At 46.2% G+C, this 25,439-nt stretch overlaps 1 protein-coding gene across 1 annotated transcript in view; it reads right to left on the bottom strand.

Moving 5' to 3' along the window:
- LOC139369596 (VPS10 domain-containing receptor SorCS3-like) overlaps positions 1-25,439 on the bottom strand; it is a 244,686-nt gene that overhangs the window by 59,010 nt on the left and 160,237 nt on the right. Inside the window, exons 3-4 of the mRNA XM_071108850.1 lie at positions 25,267-25,366; positions 20,278-20,436 (exon numbers count right to left, since the gene is read on the bottom strand). Of these exons, the coding sequence (XP_070964951.1) occupies positions 20,278-20,436; positions 25,267-25,366 (259 nt within the window). The remainder of the gene's footprint in view (positions 1-20,277; positions 20,437-25,266; positions 25,367-25,439) is intronic.

Below are 25,439 nucleotides of genomic sequence, written 5' to 3'. Positions count from 1 at the left end.
TGTAAGTAAGTATATTACTTTTGCATGTCTAGACTGTGAAAAAAAATGTGGTGATTCACAATGCTAATTAATAATACCCAACTAAGTACTTAGGCTCGGTATGTCTGCATTGTTATCCAATTAGGCATAATTGCGCTGTGAAGTGCTTTGAGGTAAACGCAGAGAAAATGACACTATTAGTTCATTGCTAAAGGCAATATGGGCACTTATTAGTCCATTGTTAAAGGCAAAATGGAGGTTTGCATTGTCATTGTCATGACAGTGTGTTTCAAATTAAAGTCCATTAAAGGAGTCCTGAGAGGACCTGCTGGGTCTAGTGAACCACAAGGGGAGTCGACTTGTTGCAGCTTCAGCTGACAAATGGGCTGAGCACTAAAGATACCTGCCATCTGGAGGGGCATTGAGCTGAGAAATGCACCACAGTGGAGGAGGAGGCGGAGCAGACATTTTGTCTCTGGACCAGCAATACCTTGCAGGGTCTCATCCAGGTCTAAGGGGGGTGGGAGAAGGGAGACACTGCGGTGGTGGTGGAGGCCATTTTGGATTTAGATCAGCACATACTGTTAGTAAATTAATAGACAGGAGTGTGTTTTTATTGTGGAGGAACCATTTTGGGGTCAGACTCCACAGCACCTTGCTGGTCGGATCATGGCAAAGTGGGCCTATGCACTGCGGTGTTGGAGACTGTGGAGGCCATTTTGGCTCAAGATCAACATCACCTTCCAGGATCAATTTATGAGGAGGAGTGAAACTGCTGACATAAGGAAGTCATTTTGTCATACAGTGTGTTCCATTGCAGGGTCTGCACCGCATTATATAATACAACCACAGTTGGATACTAAACTTTTACTACCTGGCTACAGGTCCGGGAACACACAAACAGGGCAGATGCTGTTGCTTCTGCTAACACAACACAAGCTCTTTAATCAGAAAAATGGTTTACTGCTCTCTCTGTATTACAGTACCTATTTATTTACAGTACCTAGTATCTATTTAAGTCTTGTCGATGTCAGAAACGGGAGGTTTTAGAATGAAGAATCAGTATTGAGCAGCAGAAAGTTGTCAGCCGCGGATTACAATGACAAGAGATGATCCTGTAAGTGAAAGCACTCTGGGATTTATACATTCACTGACTCCTATCAGACAAGGATTGATTTAAACCATCTTATCTGAAGGAGACTCCTCCAACGACAAGAGCTGAAACCCATCCACAGAAAGGCAATATCCCACATATTACTATTACCACAGAATAGAAGTTAAATGCATTTTTAAACAGTCAATTTAATTCAAATGAAGACAGAAAAACCAATTTTTTAAATGTATTACGTTATTGAGACAGATGTCCCTCGTTGCATTTGGGCTAACGTTAATTAATTACATACATTTGCATCATTAGCGTGCATTTAGTCAAGCAGTGTTTGCTTAAAGAAGGACTGGAGGGACTGTGTGGCACGCTCAACAAGGCAGATTCCTACCATTTCCTGATTTGTTTTTGGTAGCTGCCCCCCTGGGAGAATGGAATGGAGAAAAATGATCCATTCAGCTGTGCCAGCAGCCATCATTCGTTACATATATTTGTGGACTGAGTGTTTTGAAAAGCAAAAACAATGGCAAGCAACAAATGTTGGAGAAACCTAATCCACAAGGTTAATGAGGTAGAAAGTGTCAAGAGAACGACCACATATGTTGTTTTGATGATATAACAGCTTAGCGATTAGCAACATTTTACCTCTCCATGAGCCTTCTCATTTTACACAACTTAGTTCTGCCACAAAAGTTATGTGCCCATTTTCCTCAACAATCAGAGTGTGATTTTCTCATTTCCCAGCCTGCCTCTCTCTCCAGACTGATTATACCTCCAAATCCTGACAGACTGACGATGGGTTTGTCCAGATGTGGGCTACACCTCTTCAGTATGCTCTCTGTGAAACCAGGAGAAGCCAACAAACTATCCTTCAGAAATGTTCACATGCCCTTGAAGTGTATGGTTTGCTCTGGGCTGAACTCAACTCCGGTTCATAGCTTTATCTGAATAACAGAGAGAGGATGATAGGAGGAGGGGGAGGGGGGATAGGGGTCCATCTATCACTCTACTCAGGATGAGACAAAAGGTACAATGTACATTTCAAGCTGTTCCCTCTTTCATTATTTAGCCCCCATTACTTTAATTTGCTCCCCATCCAAAATGCACACTGTTGTTTCTTAAAATCACTATTCTTATACTTCCAGGTCACCTTGCTCTCTAAGTTAGTGTACCGTACAATTGAACAACATGTCGTATCCTATTGGGTTTCAGAGGATATTCCCTTCCAGCAATGACCTGCATCACACAAACTGGTACACTACAAAGTACGCTGTACCATTTGTAATGTGGCAAATGGACATGGCAGTTACGTCATTCCAGCTTTAGATACGAACCTATCGTTTAGTAGTCTGCCGTACAAAATACTATATAGCAATATCAACATCAAAGTTACTTCGAGCAACAAATACTGCTTCGTTTTTTTCTGACATCATTGCCCGCACAATAGAACAGCAGATGATGTACTTTGATTAATTTTTACTGCGATGCTGGATGTTCCTCCCCTCTGTTACTTCAACTAAACAAAAGCAATAACGTATGTGCTGGGTGGAACAGTGGCACCTTTGCTCCTTATGGGGAGTTCAGCTTTACAATAAGCTTGGGACTATATATTTGTATATACGTTCTGGTTTATATCTCCATGGTGACACGATGAACATGTTAAAACCCCAACATGCATGTTATGAATGCAGATGCAGTTGTTAACGTGACAACCGTCCTGCCATGGACCTCCAATGGGATTTCCTAACACATAGGGAATGAACTAACAGCATTATACCACAACCCAAAATGGGCCCTGTCATATTCAGTCACTCATTACCACTAGTCAACTGGTAGAGTAATTCAGCTTACCACATTATGCCAAAGACAACACAATGGCACAAGGACGTAATTAATGATAATTCTTTCATAAAAAGCTTACGGAATCAATATTGTGCCACTACTCCTCAGGACATATGGTAGATTTTCCCTGAGAGAGGATAGGTGGAGACCGCATAATGATGAGACACTTAGTTTCACTACTGTACCCGATGTATAGGATCCTGGGCAAGTTACGATAATTAGGGAATATGTGGGGAAGTAGTACGACTAGAGCTGGGGGGAGGTGGAAGGGAAATTACATCAAGGTTTATTCTGGTGAACGCAGCACTTTTGAACTATAGATCTTTGATCCTCCCTCCGCACTATTTGTGCAATGGCATTTCGTGCAATGACGACTCCATATAATTTCACACTCCAATTAGTACAATACTAATGTTGTCCTAAAGAGCCAATCTCCGGGCCACATTAAACAAATAAGTTCTAAGCCTCAAGGGCATCAAAGGTTCCCCATCCAAATAAAACTGGCAATGAATGTATGTCTAAGTGGAATATATGTGGGGAAGGAATTGCAGCGGAGAGCGAATGAAAATGAAAAAGTATTCTCCTGGCATTTAATTGTGTTTGGTTATTAATCTCATGGGAAAGGTAGATAATTACTCCCAGGTGTGTAGGATAACACTACAGGCTAGATATACTGGAATTGACCCTCTGGAAAAGTAATATGAATAATGTAGAGTACACCTTTGCGAGTACAATTTGGCTTGCTGTCCAAATCTACAGTACATGAGGCAGAATTGCCCAGATTTGGTATATGATTGAAAGTTTTAGCACAGACCAACTCTGCGCTACTGCGACAAAGTATAGTAGTCTGTATCGACAAAGTATAGTCCAACTCCAATATAGACCAACTCCAGTGTAGTCCAACTCCAGTATAGACCATCTCCAGTATAGTCAAACTCCACTATATACCAACTCCAGTAAAGTCCAACTCCAGTATAGACCAACTCCACTATAGACCAACTCCAGTATAGTCCAACTCCAGTATGGACCAACTCCAGTATGGACCAACTCCAGTATGGACCAACTCCAGTATAGTCCAACTCCAGTATAGTCCAACTCCAGTATAGACCAACTCCAGTATAGTCCAACTCCAGAATAGACCAACTCCAGAATAGACCAACTCCAGTATAGTCCAACTCCAGAATAGACCAACTCCAGTATAGTCCAACTCCAGTATAGTCCAACTCCAGTATAGACTAACTCCAGTATAGTCCAACTCCAGTATAGTCCAACTCCAGTATAGACCAACTCCAGTATAGACCAACTCCAGTATAGACTAACTCCAGTATAGTCCAACTCCAGTATAGTCCAACTCCAGTATAGTCCAACTCCAGTATAGTCCAACTCCAGTATAGTCCAACTCCAGTATAGACTAACTCCAGTATAGTCCAACTCCAGTATAGACCAACTCCAGTATAGACCAACTCCAGTATAGTCCAACTCCAGTATAGTCCAACTCCAGTATAGTCCAACTCCAGTATAGACCAACTCCAGTATAGTCCAACTCCAGTATAGTTCAACTCCAGTATAGTCCAACTCCAGTATAGACTAACTCCAGTATAGTCCAACTCCAGTATAGTCCAACTCCAGTATAGACTAACTCCAGTATAGTCCAACTCCAGTATAGTCCAACTTCAGTATAGTCCAACTCCAGTATAGACCAACTCCAGTATAGTCCAACTCCAGTATAGTCCAACTCCAGTATAGACCAACTCCAGTCCACATCAACATTCCACTGAAAGAGGAAGCTGCTTTGATAATCCCCCATTTCTAACAGATGATGAGGAAACCAATACTGTTGGCTGGCAGCTTCAAACGACCATAGACACTAATGGTTTCAAAATGGCTTCCCCTTTCACTATCGCTCTCCCTCAGATAGAGACTTTATTATACTGATAAACAAGAAAAAAATGCAGAGCGGGTCATGTTATTGACATATGAAAGTGGAGCCGGCCACAGAATGAGGCTGTTGGAATGTAGTTTGGAGGCGAGGTTCAGCAAAAGGCAGAATCCATCACGGCGACTATTACTTCTTCCCCACAGAAAAATGCTGGAAGGATGGAAGCTCTGGCACTGATACACAGCTGATCCTATTTGCAGAGGTAAATGTCAGCCTTGTCCCTGGCCAAGATACTGAGATACACACTCTGACTTCTGTCTGTGACGGAGGAGAAGAGGGGGATCAAAAGGCAGGGAGGGACAGGGTGAAACAAGAGAGGGAGTGGGAGAAGTGTAATAAAGTGTCAGATCACCACCAGTGCAAGTTTAGGGAAGGGACGTATGCAAAACGTGTTTTCTCCCTCACTGTCACTGTCATATGGGCCAATTTGTTTCATTAAAATTAGGCGATTTTGACCCAGTGTCAAAGAGATCTCAGATAGTTGGGGGTTTGGAGGGTAAACTGAGGGAAAGAAGTGAGAATATTCTGGAGGCCCTGTTTCAAAACAGGTAAACAAACTTGAATTAATCATCTTCTCTCCCACTCCCTGTCACACACACACACCCTTCTACACACACACACCGTATCCCACCCACATGAATTGACAGCAGAATACCAATAAACTGACAGCTCCCACACATAAAGGTTATGACGATCCTGAAATATCAAAGCCTTCAGGTGAGTGGATAGGAATTCTAAATACACCCTGTGGACGTGTGGTCTTCACCAAGGGCAATGAGGGCTACTCATAAGACATAATCCAATACCCAATAACCCAGAATCTGTATGAAGGTAGCCTGCCTTAGTCTTGCAACTGGGGCTTGGAATGCAATACAGAAGCTGCCCATTGTAAAAAGACAAAAGGATGTCATACCCACATACAGTCAGTTCCAAAATATTTGACACCTTTTGAGAAAGATGATCAAAAAAGACTATATTCAACAAATAATACAAAATACTGAGCAATGAAAAAAAGTAGATGATATGGTTTGCATTGCTAATGAGCTAAATGTTCATGTCATCTGACCGTAGCAAAGCTTCCAATTCAGGTGCCAATTCTATTTAGCAATCTCTAGGCATTTACATTTGTTGGATAAGATGAAAAGAAGGTCGTTGGCCACGTACACAAGTAGGGGGTTTGGTGTCAAAAGAAAGATGCATATGAAGAGAAAACCCCATACCTGTAAAATATGGTGGTGGATCTTTGACGTTATGGGGATATTTGTCTTCCACTGGTCCTGTGGTCAGCGCATCATGAACTTTACTCAGTATCAGGACATTGTAGCAAAAAACATGTTTGTCTCTGCCTGGAGGCTGAAACTTGGCCGCAAGTGGATCTCTAGTAAGACAGTAATCTCAAGCACACATGAAAATTCATTAATGGTTGGTTACATGGTGGTTACAATCTGTGGTGTGAATTGAAGAGGCAGTCCATCAACTGGGGCTTTAAACTCAATGTAAATTGGCCATTACATGATGAAAAACCAAAAGGATGTCACACCTCCACCATATCACCAAAGGAACACAGGTGTATGGCAAGAAAGGCCGAGCAACGACAGAAAGTTCTGTTTCTCTAAAACACGCTACAATCTGTTTCCTTGTTGTTGGCACATGGTCTCCTCACTCCTTTCTCTATTTAACAGCACACGTCCATCCATCTGCAATTGAGACAATGTATACATCCTCCAACCAAACACCTCCAGATGTATCCTCAGCAGGAAGACCCCCCTCCACAATACCTTCTACAGCTTTATCCTCACCAGGAAAACCCCCCTCCACAACACCTTCTCCAACTTTATCCTCAGCAGGAAGACCCCCACCCCTCCACAACACTATCTCAAATTTATCCTCAGCAGGAAGACCCCTCCCTCCAAAACACCTTCTTTAGCTTTATCCTCATCAGGAAGACCCCCCTCCACAGCACATTCTCCAGCATTATCCTCAGCAGGAAGACCCCCCTCCACAACACCTTCTCCAGCTTTATCCACAGCAGGAAGACCCCCCCCCTCCAAAACACCTTCTCCAATTTATCATCACCAGGAAGACCCCCCTCCACAACACCTTTTTCAGCTTGATCCTCACCAGAAAGACGCCCCTCCACAACATCTTCTCCAGCTTTATCCTCAGCAGGAATACCCCCCCTCCACAACACATTCTCCAGCATTATCCTCAGCAGGAAGACCCCCCCTCCACAACACCTTCTCCAGCTTTATCCACAGCAGGAAGACCCCCCCCCCCTCCAAAACACCTTCTCCAATTTATCCTCAGCAGGACGACCCCCCCCCCTCATCAACACCTTCTCCAGCTTCATCCTCACCAGGAAGACCCCCCTCCACAACACCTTCTCAAGCTTTATCCTTAGCAGGAAGACCCCCCCCCCCCCCTCCACAACACCTTCTCCAATTTATCTTCAGCAGAACGATCCCCCCTCCACAACATCTTCTCCAGCTTGATCCTCAGCAGGAAGATCCCCCCCCCCTCCACACCTTCTCCAGCTTTATCCTCAGCAGGAAGACTCCCCTCCACAACACCTTCTCCAGCTTTATCCTTACCAGGAATACCCCCCTCCACAACACCTTCTCCAGCTTTTCCCTCAGCAGGAAGATCACCCCTCCACAAAACCTTCTCCAATTTATCCTCAGCAGGACGACCCTCCCCTCCACAACACGTTCTCCAGCTTGATTCTCACCAGGAAGACCCCCCTCCACAACACCTTCCCCAGCTTGATCCTCACCAGGAAGACCCCCCTCCACAACACCTTCTCCAGCTTTATCCTCAACAGGAAGACCCCCCTCCACAACACCTTCTCCAGCTTGATCCTCACCAGGAAGACCCCCCTTCCACAACACCTTCTCCAGCTTTATGCTCACCAGGAATACCCCCTTCCACAACACCTTCTCCAGCTTTATCCTCAGCCGGAAGACCCCCCCTCCACAACACCTTCTCCAATTTATCCTCAGCAGGATGACCCCCCCTCCACAACATCTTCTCCAGCTTGATCCTCAGCAGGAAGATAACCCCCCCCTCCACAACACCGTCTCCAGTTTTATCCTCAGCAGGAAGACCGCACTGCAAAACACTTTCTCCAGCTTTATCCTGAGCAGGAAGACCCCCTCCACAACACCTTCTCCAGGTTTATCCTCAGCAGGAAGACCCCCCCCCCTCCACAACACCTTCTCCAGGTTTATCCTCAGCAGGAAGACCCACCTCCACAGCACATACCCCAGCTTTATCCTCAGCAGGAAGACCCCCCCTCCACAACACTTTCTCCAGCTTTATCCTGAGCAGGAAGACCCCCCTCCACAACACGTTTTCCAGCTTTATCCTCAGCAGGAAGACCCCTCTAAACAACACCTTCTCCAGCTTTATCATCAACCGGGAAGACCCCCCTCCACAACACCTTCTCCAGCTTGATCCTCACCAGGAAGACCCCCCTCCACAACACCTTCTCCAGCTTCATCCTCAGCAGGAAGACACCCCCCCCCCCCTTCCACAACATCTTCTCCATCTTTATCCTCAGCAGGAAGACACCCCCCCCCCCCCACAACACCTTCTCCAGGTTTATCCTCAGCAGGAAGACCCCCCCCCCCTCCACAACACCTTCTCCAGGTTTATCCTCAGCAGGAAGACCCACCTCCACAGCACATTCCCCAGCTTTATCCTCAGCTGGAAGACCCCCCCTCCACAACACCTTCTCCAGCTTTATCCTGAGCAGGAAGACCCCCCTCCACAACACCTTTTCCAGCTTTATCCTCAGCAGGAAGACCCCCCTAAACAACACCTTCTCCAGCTTTATCCTCACCAGGAAGATCCCCCTCCACAACACCTTCTCCAGCTTGATCCTCACCAGGAAGACCCCCCTCCACAACACCATCTCCAGCTTGATCCTCACCAGGAAGACCCCCCTCCACAACACCTTCTCCAGCTTTATCCTCACCAGGAATACCCCCCTCCACAACACCTTCTCCAGCTTTATCCTCATCAGGAAGACAACCCCTCCACAACATCTTCTCCAGCTTTATCCTCAGCAGGAAGACACCCCCCCTCCACAACACCTTCTCCAGCTTTATCCTCAGCAGGAAGACCCACCTCCACAGCACATTCCCCAGCTTTATCCTCAGCAGGAAAGACCCCCTTCACAACACATTCTCCGGCTTTATCCTCAGCTGGAAGACCACACTGCAAAACACTTTCTCCAGCTTTATCCTGAGCAGGAAGACCCCCCTCCAAAACACCTTCTCCAGCTTGATCCTCAGCAGGAAGACCCACCTCCACAGCACATTCCCCAGCTTTATCCTCAGCAGGAAGACCCCGTTCACAACACATTCTCCGGCTTTATCCTCAGCTGGAAGACCACACTGCAAAACACTTTCTCCAGCTTTATCCTGAGCAGGAAGACCCCCCTCCAAAACACCTTCTCCAGCTTGATCCTCACCAGTAAGACCCCCCTCCACAACACCTTCTCCAGCTTGATCCTCACCAGGAAGACCCCCCTCCACAACACCTTCTCCAGCTTTATGCTCACCAGGAATACCCCCTTAAACAACACCTTCTCCAGCTTTATCCTCAGCCGGAAGACCCCCCCTCCACAACATCTTCTCCAGCTTGATCCTCATCAGGAAGATACCCCCCCCCCCCCCCCCCTCCACAACACCTTCTCCAGCTTTATCCTGAGCAGGAAGACCCACCTCCACAACACCTTCTCCGGCTTTATCCTCAGCAGGAAGACCACACTGCAAAACACTTTCTCCAGCTTTATGCTGAGCAGGAATACCCCCCTCCACAACACCTTCTCCAGCTTTATCCTCACCAGGAAGACCCCCCTCCACAACACCTTCTCCAGCTTTATCTTCATCAGGAAGACCCCCCCTCCACAACATCTTCTCCAGCTTTACCCTCAGCAGGAAGACACCCCCCCCCCTCCACAACATCTTCTCCAGCTTTATCTTCAGCAGGAAGACACCCCCCCTCCACAACACCTTCTCAAAGGTTTATCCTCAGCAGGAAGACCTCCTCCCCCTCCACAACACCTTCTCCAGGTTTATCCTCAGCAGGAAGACCCACCTCCACAGCACATTCCCCAGCTTTATCCTCAGCAGGAAGACCCCCCTAAACAACACCTTCTCCAGCTTTATCCTGAGCAGGAAGATCCCCCTCCACAACACCTTCTCCAGCTTGATCCTCACCAGGAAGACCCCCCTCCACAACACCATCTCCAGCTTGATCCTCACCAGGAAGACCCCCCTCCACAACACCTTCTCCAGCTATATCCTCACCAGGAATACCCCCCTCCACAACACCTTCTCCAGCTTTATCCTCATCAGGAAGACCCCCCCTCCACAACATCTTCTCCAGCTTTATCCTCAGTAGGAAGAAACCCCCCCTCCACAACACCTCCAGCTTTATCCTCAGCAGGAAGACCCACCTCCACAGCACATTCCCCAGCTTTATCCTCAGCAGGAAGACCCCCTTCACAACACATTCTCCGGCTTTATCCTCAGCTGGAAGACCACACTGCAAAACACTTTCTCCAGCTTTATCCTGAGCAGGAAGACCCCCCTCCAAAAAACCTTCTCCAGCTTGATCCTCACCAGTAAGACCCCCTCCACAACACCTTCTCCAGCTTGATCCTCACCAGGAAGACCCCCCTCCACAACACCTTCTCCAGCTTTATGCTCACCAGGAATACCCCCTTAAACAACACCTTTTCCAGCTTTATCCTCAGCCGGAAGACGCCCCCTCCACAACACCTTCTCCAATTTATCCTCAGCAGGACGACCACCCCTCCACAACATCTTCTCCAGCTTGATCCTCATCAGGAAGATACCCCCCCCCCCCCCTCCACAACACCTTCTCCAGCTTTATCCTGAGCAGGAAGACCCACCTCCACAACACCTTCTCCGGCTTTATCCTCAGCAGGAAGACCACACTGCAAAACACTTTCTCCAGCTTTATCCTGAGCAGGAAGACCCCCCTCCACAACACCTTCTCCAGCTTGATCCTCACCAGGAAGACCCCCCTCCACAACACCTTCTCCAGCTTTATCTTCATCAGGAAGACCCCCCCTCCACAACATCTTCTCCAGCTTTATCCTCAGCAGGAAGACACCCCCCCCCCCCTCCACAACATCTTCTCCAGCTTTATCTTCAGCAGGAAGACACCCCCCCTCCACAACACCTTCTCAAAGGTTTATCCTCAGCAGGAAGACCTCCTCCCCCTCCACAACACCTTCTCCAGGTTTATCCTCAGCAGGAAGACCCACCTCCACAGCACATTCCCCAGCTTTATCCTCAGCAGGAAGACCCCCCCTCCACAACACCTTCTCCAGCATTATCCTGAGCAGGAAGATCCCCCTCCACAACACGTTTTCCAGCTTTATCCTCAGCAGGAAGACCCCCCTAAACAACACCTTCTCCAGCTTTATCCTCACCAGGAAGACCCCCCTCCACAACACCTTCTCCAGCTTGATCCTCACCAGGAAGACCCCCCTCCACAACACCTTCTCCAGCTTGATCCTCACCAGGAAGACCCCCCTCCACAACACCTTCTCCAGCTTCATCCTCAGCAGGAAGACACCCCCCCCTCCACAACACCTTCTCCAATTTATCCTAAGCAGGACGACCACCCCTCCACAACATCTTCTCCAGCTTGATCCTCACCAGGAAGACCCCCCTCCACAACACCTTCTCCAGCTTTATGCTCACCAGGAATACCCCCATACACAACACCTTTTCCAGCTTTATCCTCAGCCGGAAGACGCCCCCTCCACAACACCTTCTCCAATTTATCCTCAGCAGGACGACCACCCCTCCACAACATCTTCTCCAGCTTGATCCTCATCAGGAAGATACCCCCCCCCCCCCCCCTCCACAACACCTTCTCCAGCTTTATCCTGAGCAGGAAGACCCACCTCCACAACACCTTCTCCGGCTTTATCCTCAGCAGGAAGACCACACTGCAAAACACTTTCTCCAGCTTTATCCTGAGCAGGAAGACCCCCCTCCACAACACCTTCTCCAGCTTGATCCTCACCAGGAAGACCCCCCTCCACAACACCTTCTCCAGCTTTATCTTCATCAGGAAGACCCCCCCTCCACAACATCTTCTCCAGCTTTATCCTCAGCAGGAAGACACCCCCCCCCCCTCCACAACATCTTCTCCAGCTTTATCTTCAGCAGGAAGACACCCCCCCTCCACAACACCTTCTCAAAGGTTTATCCTCAGCAGGAAGACCTCCTCCCCCTCCACAACACCTTCTCCAGGTTTATCCTCAGCAGGAAGACCCACCTCCACAGCACATTCCCCAGCTTTATCCTCAGCAGGAAGACCCCCCCTCCACAACACCTTCTCCAGCATTATCCTGAGCAGGAAGATCCCCCTCCACAACACGTTTTCCAGCTTTATCCTCAGCAGGAAGACCCCCCTAAACAACACCTTCTCCAGCTTTATCCTCACCAGGAAGACCCCCCTCCACAACACCTTCTCCAGCTTGATCCTCACCAGGAAGACCCCCCTCCACAACACCTTCTCCAGCTTGATCCTCACCAGGAAGACCCCCCTCCACAACACCTTCTCCAGCTTCATCCTCAGCAGGAAGACACCCCCCCCTCCACAACACCTTCTCCAATTTATCCTAAGCAGGACGACCACCCCTCCACAACATCTTCTCCAGCTTGATCCTCATCAGGAAGATATCCCCCCCCCCCCCCCCCCCCCCCCCCCACAACACCTTCTCCAGCTTTATCCTGAGCAGGAAGACCCACCTCCACAACACCTTCTCCGGCTTTATCCTCAGCAGGAAGACCACACTGCAAAACACTTTCTCCAGCTTTATCCTGAGCAGGAAGACCCCCCTCCACAACACCTTCTCCAGCTTGATCCTCACCAGGAAGACCCCCCTCCACAACACCTTCTCCAGCTTTATCTTCATCAGGAAGACCCCCCCTCCACAACATCTTCTCCAGCTTTATCCTCAGCAGGAAGACACCCCCCCCCTCCACAACATCTTCTCCAGCTTTATCTTCAGCAGGAAGACACCCCCCCTCCACAACACCTTCTCAAAGTTTATCCTCAGCAGGAAGACCTCCTCCCCCTCCACAACACCTTCTCCAGGTTTATCCTCAGCAGGAAGACCCACCTCCACAGCACATTCCCCAGCTTTATCCTCAGCAGGAAGACCCCCCCTCCACAACACCTTCTCCAGCTTTATCCTGAGCAGGAAGATCCCCCTCCACAACACGTTTTCCAGCTTTATCCTCAGCAGGAAGACCCCCCTAAACAACACCTTCTCAAGCTTTATCCTCACCAGGAAGACCCCCCTCCACAACACCTTCTCCAGCTTGATCCTCACCAGGAAGACCCCCCTCCACAACACCTTCTCCAGCTTGATCCTCACCAGGAAGACCCCCCTCCACAACACCTTCTCCAGCTTCATCCTCAGCAGGAAGACACCCCCCCCCTTCCACAACATCTTCTCCAGCTTTATCCTCAGCAGGAAGACACCCCCCCCCCCCCCCCCACAACACCTTCTCCAGGTTTATCCTCAGCAGGAAGACCCCCCCCCCCTCCACAACACCTTCTCCAGGTTTATCCTCAACAGGAAGACCCACCTCCACAGCACATTCCCCAGCTTTATCCTCAGCTGGAAGACCCCCACTCCACAACACCTTCTCCAGCTTTATCCTGAGCAGGAAGACCCCCCTCCACAACACCTTTTCCAGCTTTATCCTCAGCAGGAAGACCCCCCTAAACAACACCTTCTCCAGCTTTATCCTGAGCAGGAAGACCCACCTCCACAACACCTTCTCCGGCTTTATCCTCAGCAGGAAGACCACACTGCAAAACACTTTCTCCAGCTTTATCCTGAGCAGGAAGACCCCCCTCCACAACACCTTCTCCAGCTTGATCCTCACCAGGAAGACCCCCCTCCACAACACCTTCTCCAGCTTTATCTTCATCAGGAAGACCCCCCTCCACAACATCTTCTCCAGCTTTATCCTCAGCAGGAAGACACCCCCCCCCCCTCCACAACATCTTCTCCAGCTTTATCTTCAGCAGTAAGACACCCCCCCTCCACAACACCTTCTCAAAGGTTTATCCTCAGCAGGAAGACCCCCTCCCCCTCCACAACACCTTCTCCAGGTTTATCCTCAGCAGGAAGACCCACCTCCACAGCACATTCCCCAGCTTTATCCTCAGCAGGAAGACCCCCCCTCCACAACACCTTCTCCAGCTTTATCCTGAGCAGGAAGATCCCCCTCCAAAACACGTTTTCCAGCTTTATCCTCAGCAGGAAGACCCCCCTAAACAACACCTTCTCCAGCTTTATCCTCTCAAGGAAGACCCCCCTCCACAACACCTTATCCAGCTTGATCCTCACCAGGAAGACCCCCCTCCACAACACCTTCTCCAGCTTGATCCTCACCAGGATGACCCCCCCCCCCCCCCCTCCACAACACCTTCTCCAGGTTTATCCTCAACAGGAAGACCCACCTCCACAGCACATTCCCCAGCTTTATCCTCAGCTGGAAGACCCCCCCTCCACAACACCTTCTCCAGCTTTATCCTGAGCAGGAAGACCCCCCTCCACAACACCTTTTCCAGCTTTATCCTCAGCAGGAAGACCCCCCTAAACAACACCTTCTCCAGCTTTATCCTCACCAGGAAGACCCACCTCCACAACACCTTCTCCAGCTTGATCCTCACCAGGAAGACCCCCCTCCACAACACCTTCTCCAGCTTGATCCTCACCAGGAAGACCCCCCTCCACAACACCTTCTCCAGCTTCATCCTCAGCAGGAAGACACCCCCCCCCTTCCACAACATCTTCTCCAGCTTTATCCTCAGCAGGAAGACACCCCCCCCCCCCCCCACAACACCTTCTCCAGGTTTATCCTCAGCAGGAAAACCCCCCCCCCCCTCCACAACACCTTCTCCAGGTTTATCCTCAACAGGAAGACCCACCTCCACAGCACATTCCCCAGCTTTATCCTCAGCTGGAAGACCCCCACTCCACAACACCTTCTCCAGCTTTATCCTGAGCAGGAAGACCCCCCTCCACAACACCTTTTCCAGCTTTATCCTCAGCAGGAAGACCCCCCTAAACAACACCTTCTCCAGCTTTATCCTGAGCAGGAAGACCCACCTCCACAACACCTTCTCCGGCTTTATCCTCAGCAGGAAGACCACACTGCAAAACACTTTCTCCAGCTTTATCCTGAGCAGGAAGACCCCCCTCCACAACACCTTCTCCAGCTTGATCCTCACCAGGAAGACCCCCCTCCACAACACCTTCTCCAGCTTTATCTTCATCAGGAAGACCCCCCCTCCACAACATCTTCTCCAGCTTTATCCTCAGCAGGAAGACACCCCCCCCCCCTCCACAACATCTTCTCCAGCTTTATCTTCAGCAGTAAGACACCCCCCCTCCACAACACCTTCTCAAAGGTTTATCCTCAGCAGGAAGACCCCCTCCCCCTCCACAACACCTTCTCCAGGTTTATCCTCAGCAGGAAGACCCACCTCCACAGCACAGTCCCCAGCTTTATCCTCAGCAGGAAGACCCCCCCTCCACAACACCTTCTCCAGCTTTATCCTGAGCAGGAAGATCCCCCTCCAAAACACGTTTTCCAGCTTTATCCTCAGCAGGAAGACCCCCCTAAACAACACCTTCTCCAGCTTTATCCTCACAAGGAAGACCCCCCTCCACAACACCTTATCCAGCTTGATCCTCACCAGGAAGACCCCCCTCCACAACACCTTCTCCAGCTTGATCCTCACCAGGATGACCCCCCCCCCCCCCCCTCCACAACACCTTCTCCAGGTTTATCCTCAACAGGAAGACCCACCTCCACAGCACATTCCCCAGCTTTATCCTCAGCTGGAAGACCCCCCCTCCACAACACCTTCTCCAGCTTTATCCTGAGCAGGAAGACCCCCCTCCACAACACCTTTTCCAGCTTTATCCTCAGCAGGAAGACCCCCCTAAACAACACCTTCTCCAGCTTTATCCTCACCAGGAAGACCCACCTCCACAACACCTTCTCCAGCTTGATCCTCACCAGGAAGACCCCCCTCCACAACACCTTCTCCAGCTTGATCCTCACCAGGAAGACCCCCCTCCACAACACCTTCTACAGCTTTATCCTCACCAGGAATACCCCCCTCCACAACACCTTCTCCAGCTTTATCCTCATCAGGAAGACCCCCCCTCCACAACATCTTCTCCAGCTTTATCCTCAGCAGGAAGACAACCCCCCTCCACAACACCTTCTCCAGGTTTATCCTTACCAGGAAGACCCCCCTCCACAACACCTTCTCCAGCTTGATCCTCACCAGAAAGACCCCCCTCCACAACACCTTCTCCAGCTTTATCCTCACCAGGAATACCCCCCTCCACAACACCTTCTCCAGCTTGATCCTCACCAGGAAGACCCCCCTCCACAACACCTTCTCCAGCTTGATCCTCACCAGGAAGACCCCCCTCCACAACACCTTCTACAGCTTTATCCTCACCAGGAATACCCCCCTCCACAACACCTTCTCCAGCTTTATCCTCATCAGGAAGACCCCCCCTCCACAACATCTTCTCCAGCTTTATCCTCAGCAGGAAGACAACCCCCCTCCACAACACCTTCTCCAGGTTTATCCTTACCAGGAAGACCCCCCTCCACAACACCTTCTCCAGCTTGATCCTCACCAGAAAGACCCCCCTCCACAACACCTTCTCCAGCTTTATCCTCACCAGGAATACCCCCCTCCACAACACCTTCTCCAGCTTTATCCTCATCAGGAAGACCCCCCCTCCACAACATCTTCTCCAGCTTTATCCTCAGCAGGAAGACCCCCCTCCACAACACATTCTCCGGCTTTATCCTCAGCTGGAAGAACCCACTCCACAACTCCATTTAGTTATAGTTTATTGTATTATAATCTTTTGGGCTTTAAGCCATCCTTCCCCCACCTGACTAATGACACTAATCCTGCTATCTGTAACAGACAACAAACCTAACGCAGACAAGGGGCTAATCAAATCCCTTTACGCACTGTAGGGCAAGTGATTTAGAGACCGGAGAAGTCACAAATAAACCTGAGATACACCGAGGCTTTATTCTAGTGGCGCTGTCTGGCTATACTGATTGTTTCCCCCAGTGGTAGGAATTAAAAATTACCACATAATGACTTGGTGACGTTCGCTTCAAACGGGACTTAGGCGTTGTGTTTGGTTGCCTGCAATGTTATGGTGGTGCCGGGTGACTAGGCTGCAAATGGTGTATGCTGGTGATCCAAATTCATTTGTTGTGAGTTATTATTATTTTTTTATCTTGGAACGCTGGATACTGTGAACTCGTTTGACCGTGTGAAGAAATGTGACTTGTTTCTGTTGATACATCTGAAGTGAAAAGTGTTTTGCTCACTTTTTTCAAAGGTTGAAAGGAAGTGTGAATAAATACATCTCCAACATGTCAACTATCTAAGAGCAGCATTATTTGGTTGTTGTAACGAATGTGGTAGACTGACGTTCTTCATCTGACATTTTGAGTCTGAGTGGGAGACTACAGGTGGCTGACAGGAACATTATTTGGGAAAAACAAAGTTATGTCAGCCACCTGGGGTTCTCCTCTTGACATACACAAAACTAAAATATTTGAACACCAGAAACCTGAATAAGGGTGTCATTAAACACAGGGAACACTTGTATTAAAAGACTGGTGCTAAGGGAGCTAAGGTTGAACTTAAACAGGCTAGATATTGTTAGGCTTCATCCTTTTTTCAGAATCAATGTTTTATGTCTGTCTGTGCTAATGTCATTTTATCTACACTAGCAGCTTTTTCTGAGGTAAATTGTCTGCTCTCACTAACACTTCCAACTACATGCCTACCTGGTTAAATAAAGGTGAAATAAAAATAAATACAAAATAAAAACATAATGAAACCAAAACCACATATCCCCAGGTGACCACAGTAATTGCAATGGGTACTGAATACTTGAACTCAACGCTCCCACAAAGTTAACATTTTGATGAACATATCCGTTACACAATACATTAGCGACCCAAGGCCTTGTCTCGCAGGTCCAACGAGGTGTGTGAGCCGACATGCAAAATGTTAAGAATGGAAAATAACTTAAATCGAGGGGACTTGAGTTTTTTAAAAGGTTAGTCTTCACTTCTCCCTTGAGACTTCCACCACTAGCTTCCTAACCCCCCCCCCAACCCAATACATCTCAGACTATGAATGCATTCAGAAAAAATATAATCTTTGCTTTCTCACTTTGAATCTTACGGCAGGGAGGGTGTGACATGAATAACTGAACTGCAATAATAAACTTGGGCCTGACGTTGTCTAGCATAACAGCTCTTGTCAAAAGATTTATAAGACAAGCAGCACAAAAACTGAAGTCAATTAGGAGACTTGAACAGTTCAAAAGCCCCAGAGGAATAAGAAGAAAAAAAGTTCTGTATTATGTTGAGTTCTTTAAGTGCTTTCCACCCTCATACTTTTTTGAGACATGTCACAGACACTCTAATTGTAGCGCCCTCAGTCAGAGAGAGAGAGAGAGAGAGAGAGAGGAACAGCTACATCAATAGTAATCATGTCTTTACACTGCCCACACGTTCTGAGATAAGAGTCATGAGAGGTCATCCAGAGTTCAAGAACTCTAAATTGAACAGCTTACTCCTGACATTGAGTAAAGAGATAGAGATTGACCTGCATTGAATACAAAAAGACTGAAGACAAATATTAAAGTGATCTGCCAAATCCCGTGACAGAGCTGTTTGAATATTTAAAAAAAGTAAATGTCCACAAAGGTATGTCTTCTGAGAGTGTTTCATGTCCACAAAGCTATTTATTCTGTGAGTGTTCCATGTCCACAAAGCTATTTATTCTGAGAGTGTTTCATGTCCACAAAGCTATTTATTCTGTGAGTGTTCCATGTCCACAAAGCTATTTATTCTGAGAGTGTTCCATGTCCACAAAGCTATTTATTCTGAGAGTGTTTCATGTCCACAAAGCTATTTATTCTGTGAGTGTTCCATGTCCACAAAGCTATTTATTCTGAGAGTGTTCCATGTCCACAAAGCTATTTATTCTGTGAGTGTTCCATGTCCACAAAGCTATTTATTCTGTGAGTGTTCCATGTCCACAAAGCTATATATTCTGAGAGTGTTCCATGTCCACAAAGCTATATATTCTGAGAGTGTTCCATGTCCACAAAGCTATTTATTCTGAGAGTGTTCCATGTCCACAAAGCTATATATTCTGAGAGTGTTCCATGTCCACAAAGCTATTTATTCTGAGAGTGTTCCATGTCCACAAAGCTATTTATTCTGAGAGTGTTCCATGTCCACAAAGGTATGTCTTCTGAGAGTGTTTCATGTCCACAAAGCTATTTATTCTGAAAGTGTTCCATGTCCACAAAGCTATTTATTCTGAGAGTGTTCCATGTCCACAAAGGTATGTATTTTGAGAGTGTTCCATGTCCACAAAGCTATTTATTCTGAGAGTGTTCCATGTCCACAAAGGTATTTCTTCTGAGAGTTTTCCATGTCCACAAAGGTCCATCCTTTTAATGCAAACAAAATATCACCAACATCTATAGTGTACATTAAACAGCCCTAAAGGTTCTGTTACAAACTAGTGTAGTCCACATTCTAAAACGAAGGCCATCACAGACCAAAAGCTTGGCAAATTACAACCTTTGGATCGGTCCAGGTTTCATTGTTAGAACTGATATTGGGGTCAGTTAGCAACCAAGGTTTCGGTCTTCTCCCTCCTCCACCTCAGCCAGACTCCCCTGTGTGATAGCCATCTTGGTAGCTAGGTAAGACTCATTGGCCATAATGGTAGGTCTTCTTCAAGGGGAGTTATATGGGATATGACCTGTGTGTGAATGGGGGGTACAGAGCTCTCCTCAACATGAGACCACTGTACAGGGAAGGTTACAGATGAGAGCACTGGTGTATAGGACTGCATTGTCACTGTATGTGGTTTGCAGGCCAATTGTGCTGACATCTTTGAATATTAGAATGTTCCATAGCAGTTACAAGTAAAGGTACTGTGTAGTTGTAATCACGTTATAGCACAAACATGTTCATTGCATCTAACTAAATTGCCATGGTAATTAAATAAGGTAACATCTAATGGATAACAATAATCAAAATTCTAATCAAAACTTCAAGAAGGTAAATAAATCATTAAATCATGGCAGAAGAATATTCAACGAACCAATACGTCACTTTTGGAACAGGGATGGAATTAAGTTAAAACATCAACAGCTTGGAGCTTTATCCGACTGTGTAACACAGTTCAAAATCCAAAGCATACTGTATCAAACAACCAACTGTGGTGAAAAAAACGACATGGAGCTCACCTTCTGGTCGTGGCTGTAGGCTAGGGCCCAATCCTCCTGTGTCGGATGGAACAGAAGGCTTAGAATGTAGAAGCTGAGGCGGTATTTCTGATAGCTCGCTCCTTCATCCGAGCTGATGAGCACACTGCTCTCAAACTCAGGGTCTGTCAGCACCATTATCTGGAAGATAGGGAAAGGGGGGTGGGATGGAGAGAGAGAGAGAAGAGGAAGATTGAGAGAGAGAGAGAGAGAGAGAGAGAGAGATCAAGGGATTATCCATGTCAGCACTCTAGGTCTGGTGGTTGGCATGCAACATGCTGTTACTAGCGGTAACACCTTCACTTTGTTTTAAACTTAATTTTACAAATGTGCCTCTCGCGCTCTGTTGCCATGGTTTTTTGGCCTCTTCCAGTGCACTCACAGGTCTGTTCTTTGGTGCACTTTGGCTTCTAGTCACCTCTCTCCAGATATATTCCCTTTAATGAGATAGAGGTGGTTCAGAATGCCCCTGTAGACCTATAAGTCAACCATGAGGGGCCACAACACAACTACAACAATAAGTTGCTATGTTAAAGAATAGGATCAGTTTTAAGAATATACTGTTGATCAATAGCCTGTTATGCTATGGTATTCTGTAACACACCTATGTAGCCAGAGAGAACTCCACAACTTGCCGTTTACCAAGCATGACTACAAGTCAAGGCAATGCAATTTGTTTTGAACAATATCTAAATCTGTGATAAGAAAGAACAAATATTTGTGCAATTAAGAATCATGTCTTAGTGGAATGCTCAATGTTACCACAGAGGGAGGAATTTTATTTCCATGCTAGGAATAATACAGTCTCTACTTTCATTTGGTCATGAATTCAGTGAAAATGTAAATGTTTTGTTGCATATTTGTTAGAAATGAGCCTCATGAGAAAGGAACAACAAATCATAATAGGAACACGAATGTACGGTACATATTAAGTATAATTCTGTAAATAAGAGTACATGCTCATAGTATAAAACCTAACATTCTGTGAAAGTACACACCATTGATGCAACTTATTTAAGATAAAGCTGTCACGTTGGCATGAATGATTCGGGAGACAGACGCAGGAATGTGTAATAGGATTTCTTTAAGCCCAAATTAAAGGCACGGGGACGAAGACCAAACAACACTAAACAAAACACAGGGTTGAAACCCAAACAAAAAGAGCGATGAGTACCTTGATTTAATAACACACGCGCGCAATGATTAACACACGGGACGAGACCCGTAATCCTCTGCGCAATCGACAAGGGCACGAAAGCCCAAAACACACAGCACAGGTACTCACACGCACCAATGGACATTGTAACAATAACCAACAAAGACAATGGTGAACAAAGGGAACACTTATACAAGTACTAATCAAATGGGAATAGGGACCAGGTGTGCGTAATGACAGTTCCGGAGGGATCCGTGACAAAAGCCCTTTGTTTGGAAGCCTGTATGATACATAATATGAAATACTGTAGTACATTGTAACACAATCTGACCTTATTGGGGTACTATCTATATCTTGGTATAATATGATTTATTTGTGGGGGGAAGTAAAGCAGACATTTTCATCACAGTTCATTACTTTCAAAACACAGAAATATCCCTAAAAAGCATTTCCCATATATAGAACCATGGATTTTTTTCTCTCAAAGTAATCCATAGATGTATTGATTAATGAGACATACATAGCTCAAATATACTTTCTCTTTGTGATGTAATGCAATAAGACATTAACCTGACACCTGGCTTTAATGATAATTAACTACTAAACCCGGATAGAAAAGGAGAAGGGAAAAGCGTGACTTGGATAGCGCCACAGCCCAAACTGCTGTGTTTCCTTTCCCTGCAACAGATTTGAATAGGAAAGAACAGCAGCGCATTTGTCACTGACAAAAATAACACCCTCTTTCCCCAGCTTTAACTAGGAATCCTCCCCACCCCTCTTTCCCAAGTTTTAACTAGGAATCTCCCTGGTGGTGATTTAGATAAATAGTTTTTCATTAAAGCTAAAAAACAATGTTCCTTCAATTTATTGTTGTTTGCCGACCTTCGAATTTTGCCATTCATTGTCCTCACCCAGGGACTGCGAAGGGTCCCGTCTATTTCTCCCAGTGTCTTAGGGCTTTGTCACATGTAATTAAATAGTTTCTAATATCAGGTCTAACCATTTTTCATAATATTGTATTAAGCAACAGCATTTATTATGAGTAGAAATTGTATTTCACCTTGCGTTTTTTTCTTCTGTCAGAACCTTTCTCTCTGTCTCACCACTTAGAGGGGAAAGTAGAAATGCTAGAAGTCCTTGAAGGGTCTGGGTGGATCAATGTTTCTTCACCACTGAACAGGGAGACACTGAACATTTCTCAACTCTCCAATAATAATTTAGACGAATCCTTTTCAGCTTCCTTTATATTTACTGTAATACACTGCATATTAAAACCTATCTCTACTGAGGGCTTGTTGTATAGCTGCACTCAGTATATCCACTATATATATCACTGCTGCATTTTTCGGAAGGTGTAATATTACACTTTATATGTTGAGAGTAAAAGGAATAGGAGAAGTCTGGAAATGTATTAACTGCCAAAGACGATGAATCTTTAACCCGCCTGATTTAATTTCCTGCACAGTAAATATTGTTTGCCATGTGACATATTCAAGAATAAACCCTGTTCAAACATGATTTATCTTACAAAATATAGAAAAATGTATTGGACAAATACCATAACCGGACTAAAAGCCTTCTCGTAACCCATCTCTCAGTAGATTTAATGAATTTCCCTTCAGAGATTGTTTATGTGGCTCATATGGATATGGGCATGTCCATCTGTTCCTGAATCAGTTTAACGGGCACTAAGTTCCACAAGGGGAGCTTACGTAACAGCCCACAGCATCGTCAATAACTTTCACATCATCAAATATACCATCGCATCGCCGGGTAATTAAGATTTTGCTCCACATCCACTTGCCAATTGATCACCAATTCGTCTCCCGGGAACAAAGGGGAGTGAGGTTGGTAACAAAGCTTAGATCAATACAGGTTGGAGGGATCACCTCTGCATGTTATCTGCTAATGTTCAGCTAGTTGGTGGGAGTCCAGCAGCCGAGCTAATCATCAAGAGAGGAGAGCGATATCCATTGCTGTGTTGTCTTAGGGGCCTGCTGTTGGACGTTGCTCGAGCCATCTGATGACCACAAACAAGGGGAGGAGAGGATTTTTCACAGCAGATTAATCTTGTCAAACACAGATCAATTGTGGTCTATCTGTGAGTGAGTGCTCTGTAGGAAAGGTTTAAAAAGGCAAAATTCTGGTGAATTGGGACATTAATCTATTTACAACCATAGAAATAGAATGTCTATTCATTCTATGTCTATTCATGCTATTTATATATTTAGAATGCTAGACTCTTCATTTTCAGAAGTGGTTGTGAGTCAAATTGTGCAGAAGACCTCAAAATAAGGCTGAACATGCATAAGGGCAATTCATGATGGGTGTTTTCTTTACAAGCTTGAAGATAAATGTCAGCACCATCATTCAAATCTATAATCTGCTCTTAGAAAGGTCAAGCCTCTGGATTTGTTCCTTTAGACATCATGTGAGAATATAGTCGGTGACATTAACAGAATTTTGTTGTGAGGAAAACAATTGATTGTCATGCTATATTCAGGTGGGAGAAAAAACACCCTTGAGGCATTAAATACACAAATATATTGTCACAATGATTTAAGGGTCATTACTGCCTCATCTCAACAGATATAGAAATAATCCTCTTCGTGTTTTTCATGCTATACCCACATATGTTATGCTTGGCCACTGGAGTGGGAAGAAAATTGCCCAGCTTATCCAGTACAGAGTTGGGCTCATCCATCGATAATGAGATAAGAGATAAGGTGAGGAGCATTGTGGATCGGTGGAAGCCAGAGGTCAATAGTGGGCATCTGGACATGATAGGATCTTGTTGCTAGCTTCTACTACAACGTAATTCCCAAACTTGGGTGAAGAAAAACTGAGGATCTTGCAGTTATCACCATGAATGGGAGATGATAAGGCCCTTGGCCGCAAATCTGTTGCCTGTCCACGTATCTTGTGTCTTTGGACTGGTTAACCTATATCCCTGTACCTGGGAAATGTGCTTGATGGGCATACTCTACCTTCAACTAGACTATAGGCTCTATCACTAAGTCCGGCTGGTCAGTGGGAAAATAGTCACAGGGTCAGACCTAGGTATTACTGAGTCCAAGGCTGACACGGGTTAAGTCCATCAGCTCGGTATCCCACAAACTCTCTCTTTCCATGGAGGCATTTTCAGGGTCAGCGCTAGTGATCTATGAACGGATTTGACTCTCTTCGGGAGGCCCAGAAAGCCAGCTGGGGCCCTGTTCCCCTCACATTACCAACAGAGCAAAGTGTATTCATGGACGGTCTGCTAGTGAGGGACCTTAACATGACCCTTATAAAGATTTCAGTGGAGACTGAGACACCTGTGTTATAATGTGGAATAGATGGTCTGCGTCCCAAAGTAAAAAGAAACTTCGCTCAGAGAAGATGCACCTACTTTTTAAAATTAGTTTTGCTTCAGCGTTTATCTACAAACCAACAAGATTCTTTCTTGAATACGTTCTGTCTTTCTAACAGGTCTTTCTGGTCTCTGTGTTGTGTCATGGTAAATGTTCTGAGGCTATAACTACAGGATGAGTAAGTGTTGCTTGGTAACAATCATGAATTGACTTTCTAAGTCCAGGCAACCTGCCAGTATAAGGCAATGTAAGCTAAATGTGGTCATTAAACTTGGGTTATTTCACAAACTACAAAAACATTTAAATGCTTTGAAAGAAAATATTTATTCAAAACATATTTATTTGGGTCTACCATCTAACCTTAACATATGATTTGATCAGAAAGAACAAACAGCGGCAGCAGAGAATGGACAACGAACAATTCAGTTCCACTGAAAATCACTCTTCTGAAGTTTGTCTTACCTTTCTCTTGTTGGATGGACAGACATACAGGTAACTGAGCACCGTCTTAGATCCCACTTTGTCATTCATTCTCTCATAGGTGGAGCCATAGTCTGTTGATCTGTAAATAAAAGAAATGTGTTTAGACTGAGAGAAATATATATATTTTTATTTATTTACCTTTATTTAACATG

This window comes from Oncorhynchus clarkii, chromosome 17, assembly GCF_045791955.1.
Source record: "Oncorhynchus clarkii lewisi isolate Uvic-CL-2024 chromosome 17, UVic_Ocla_1.0, whole genome shotgun sequence".
NCBI lineage: Eukaryota > Metazoa > Chordata > Actinopteri > Salmoniformes > Salmonidae > Oncorhynchus > Oncorhynchus clarkii.
The sequence above is the reverse complement of the archived record's forward strand: the minus strand, read 5'-3'. Positions and strand labels throughout refer to the sequence as shown.